The 3,318-nt window shown below is 42.5% G+C and overlaps 1 protein-coding gene across 1 annotated transcript; it reads left to right on the forward strand.

Moving 5' to 3' along the window:
* Positions 1-85: 85 nt before the first annotated feature.
* On the forward strand, positions 86-3,308 carry cbln12 (cerebellin 12). Its single transcript, XM_014008940.1, has 3 exons — positions 86-853; positions 1,311-1,430; positions 1,511-3,308. Exons 1-3 carry the CDS (start codon positions 572-574, stop codon positions 1,706-1,708), a joined length of 600 nt encoding a protein of 199 aa, XP_013864394.1. The 5' UTR covers positions 86-571; the 3' UTR covers positions 1,709-3,308.
* The last annotated feature ends 10 nt before the right edge of the window (positions 3,309-3,318 follow it).

Genomic DNA, 3,318 nt, shown 5'->3' on the forward strand with positions numbered 1-3,318 from the left:
TATATATATAATGAAAAAAGCACTTGTGTGTGTGTGAGGAGGTGTGACACAGGGAGTGGTGGGTGGTTGCATGTAAAAGACAGATGGTCACTCAGTGGAGTTGTTCCCCTAATCCATCTCTCCTCCTCACTCCCTCCTGGGTCCTACATCCCCTGAATCATCTGTTTGTTTTATCTTCATCGCCCGTCTTCATCACAGCCTCCTCTGCTGGCTTTTGAGTCTGAACTCAGATCTTCTCCCTCATCCCGGTTTCAACTTTTTATTCCTTCAGGCTAATTTTCTGCTGAGGAACTCTGTGAAATTTGTTGTTTTATCACTCTATGTTTACACAGGACGCTGTGAAGAGTTGGATACATTAGGGAAAAGTAGAAAAACCCCACGACAAGCCTCTAATCGTCAGCCATGAAAAGTGAACCATTCTGAGCTTCAACTGGACCATCTGCTGCTTCAAACGTTCCAAAAGGACTGGTTTTTGCAACTGTAGCATGTTTATTTACACCTCAGATTGCCCAAAGTGACYCCTCTGTGCAGCAGAATCAAGAAGAGAGAGTTCACCAGACGTCCTACAGTCATGCACCTCGGGTCGGTCCGCTTTGACCTCCTGACCCTGCTGAGCGCGCTCCTGTTCTGGGGTCCGCTGGAGTCCAGCGGGCAGAACGACACAGAGCCCATCATCCTGGAGGGGAAATGCTTGGTGGTGTGCGACTCCAGTCCTTCGTCCGAGCCCGCCGGCACGGCTTTGGGCATGTCCGTCCGCTCCGGCTCCGGACGAGTGGCCTTCTCAGCCAGCCGCCAGACCAACCACGAGCCCACGGACATGAGCAACCGCACCATGATCATCTACTTRGATAACGTGAGTACTGAGCTCCACYGTGAGGGAGCTTCYAAATTCACACTGAGGCATTTGACAGAAAAATAAACGTCTTTTTACTATGCTGTTAAAAAATATTTTAGAGAAAACCTCATCCAATAAGATGTACATATGATTACATCCTGACACTGTGGATGAGTCAAACCTTTGGACTTAACGTGCAGCCATAAAACTGGTGGATTATGCAGTAAATTCAGTTTGTTTTTAAATGTAAATATACAAAACATGAATCAGTAATTTCATACTTTGAGCTCTAACTGAGTGAGTTTAAAGAATTACTTTAAGTGACCTTGGAGTATGTATGAATATATATTTAAAAAGCTCCTATCAACAGTTTTCACTCCTTCAGAGATCCTCCTTTTTCCTTTCATGTAAATTCTTCACATTTTCATGCTCGCATCCCGTTTCCCTCACTCCTGTCTCCTTGCCATCCGATCAGATCATGGTCAACGTGGGGACACATTTCGACCAAGAGAGCAGCGTCTTTGTGGCTCCACGCAGAGGGGTGTACAGCTTCAACTTCCATGTTGTCAAGGCCTACAACAGGCAAACTATTCAGGTGCTTTGCTGCATCCACCACAGCCGACGCGCCGGTGGGTCCGTGTGCTCCTCCTAATTCCCAGGATTTTTGTGTCTTAGGTTAGCCTGATGGTGAARGGCTGGCCGATGATTTCGGCGTTCGCTGGGGACCAAGACGTGACCAGAGAAGCTGCCACCAACGCTGGCCTGGTGATTATGGAGAAGGGCGACAAGGCTTACCTCAGACTTGAAAGGGGCAATCTGATGGGAGGCTGGAAGTACTCCACCTTCTCTGGCTTCCTGGTCTTCCCCTTGTGAGAAGGATGGAAAGTTTTAGTGCTACGATGATAACAAAAGGAAAAATGAGTGAAATGGGGAAGTAATGGGGTGGGGGGTGAAAAGAGTACAACCTCAATTCTGATAAAGTTGGAACGCTGTGTAAAATGTAACAAAAATAAGGAAGTAAATCTAATAAACTCACATTTTAATTCATATGAAACATATTAAACATATCACGTTTAAACTAAGAATTAAATTTAGAACTTCATGGCCATGAATTCGTGACAGGGTCCCATTCTTCTTCTATCAACAGTCTGTAAAGGTTTTGGAGGAGACTCAAGTCCTGATTTTGTCTGATGTGGAATTCAACTATTCAAGAGGCCTGGGTCTTCTTTGCTGGATGGAAAACATGTTGTTCTAAAGCCTGTTGCTGCAGTGATGGTACCTTTGTGTCAGCTGCTCATGTCAGAGGCACTAATGCACCCCTATACCATTAGAAAGGCAGTTTTGAATTGAGTGCTGATGATATGATGGTTCTTCTCTTTAGCACAGAGGACATGGTTTCCAAAAAGATTTTCAAATTTTGAATCGTCTGACTACAGATTACTCTTATCAAATTGCAAATTATTTCAAAAAAGAGGGAAAAGGTCCAGTTAGTGACCGGCATAAATAAGTGAGAAGTAAATGTGAACATTAGGAGTCTCAACAGTGATGGAGCACTGATTGTTTTTCCAATTTTAGTAACACAAGGCACTATAATCACTTACTAGAGTTTAGCTCTACGTTGATTAACGATCCCAACAAGTTTTTCACAGCAGCTTTAAGCACCTGATGTCACCTGCTGAGTGGCAAGGGCTTTGTCTCAGCTCATTAGAAATGAGCTTTGGTCCATGCAGTGAAGACGATAGTGTTTCTGAATGGTGTTCATGAAGGGCTTCTTTTTTGAATGATAGAGCTTTAATCAGTATTTATGAATGATACCGCAATGATTTTTGTAGTGTTCCTCCTTGTGCAGTGATGAACAGGTCTGTTTTTAATCCAGTGCTGCCTGAAGATCATGAACATCCAGTATTAGCTTTCAGCCTGAGCCAGAGATTTCTGCAGATTCTTGGAATATTTTGATGAAGATATGAGCTGTAGTTATTGGGATATTCAAAGTCTTCTCAGTTTTTCCATTAAGGCACATTATTCTGAACTTGTTTCACTATTTTTAGACTCAGTTTTGTGCAGACTGGTYAACCTCTGCTCATCCACTTCTGAGCGATCCAGCCTCTCTAAAATGCTACTTTGTTATTTAGTCTTTTTACTGACCTGTTTCCAGTCCTAGTTAGTCGCAGATGTTTCTTTTTTATAGCACTTACTCAAACTTTAGTTGATCCTGTTCCCATTTTTTTGTTTTGATCAATTGCTGCCATAAAATTCAAAATAACCTTTTTTTAAAAAGCATTTTTTATGTTTAAATATTTTATGTTTATTTGCTTCATTGAGCCCTGTGATGAACTTACAACCTGTTCAGGGTGTACCCTGCCTCTAACACAGTGACTGCTGAACATGGGCTCCTGGTAAAGATAAAGCAGGTATATGTATGTATGTATGTATGTATGTATGTATGTATGTATGTATGTATGTATGTATGTATGTATGTATGT

This window comes from Austrofundulus limnaeus, unplaced genomic scaffold (genome assembly GCF_001266775.1).
Source record: "Austrofundulus limnaeus strain Quisiro unplaced genomic scaffold, Austrofundulus_limnaeus-1.0 Scaffold54, whole genome shotgun sequence".
In the NCBI taxonomy this organism is placed as follows: Eukaryota; Metazoa; Chordata; class Actinopteri; order Cyprinodontiformes; family Rivulidae; genus Austrofundulus; species Austrofundulus limnaeus.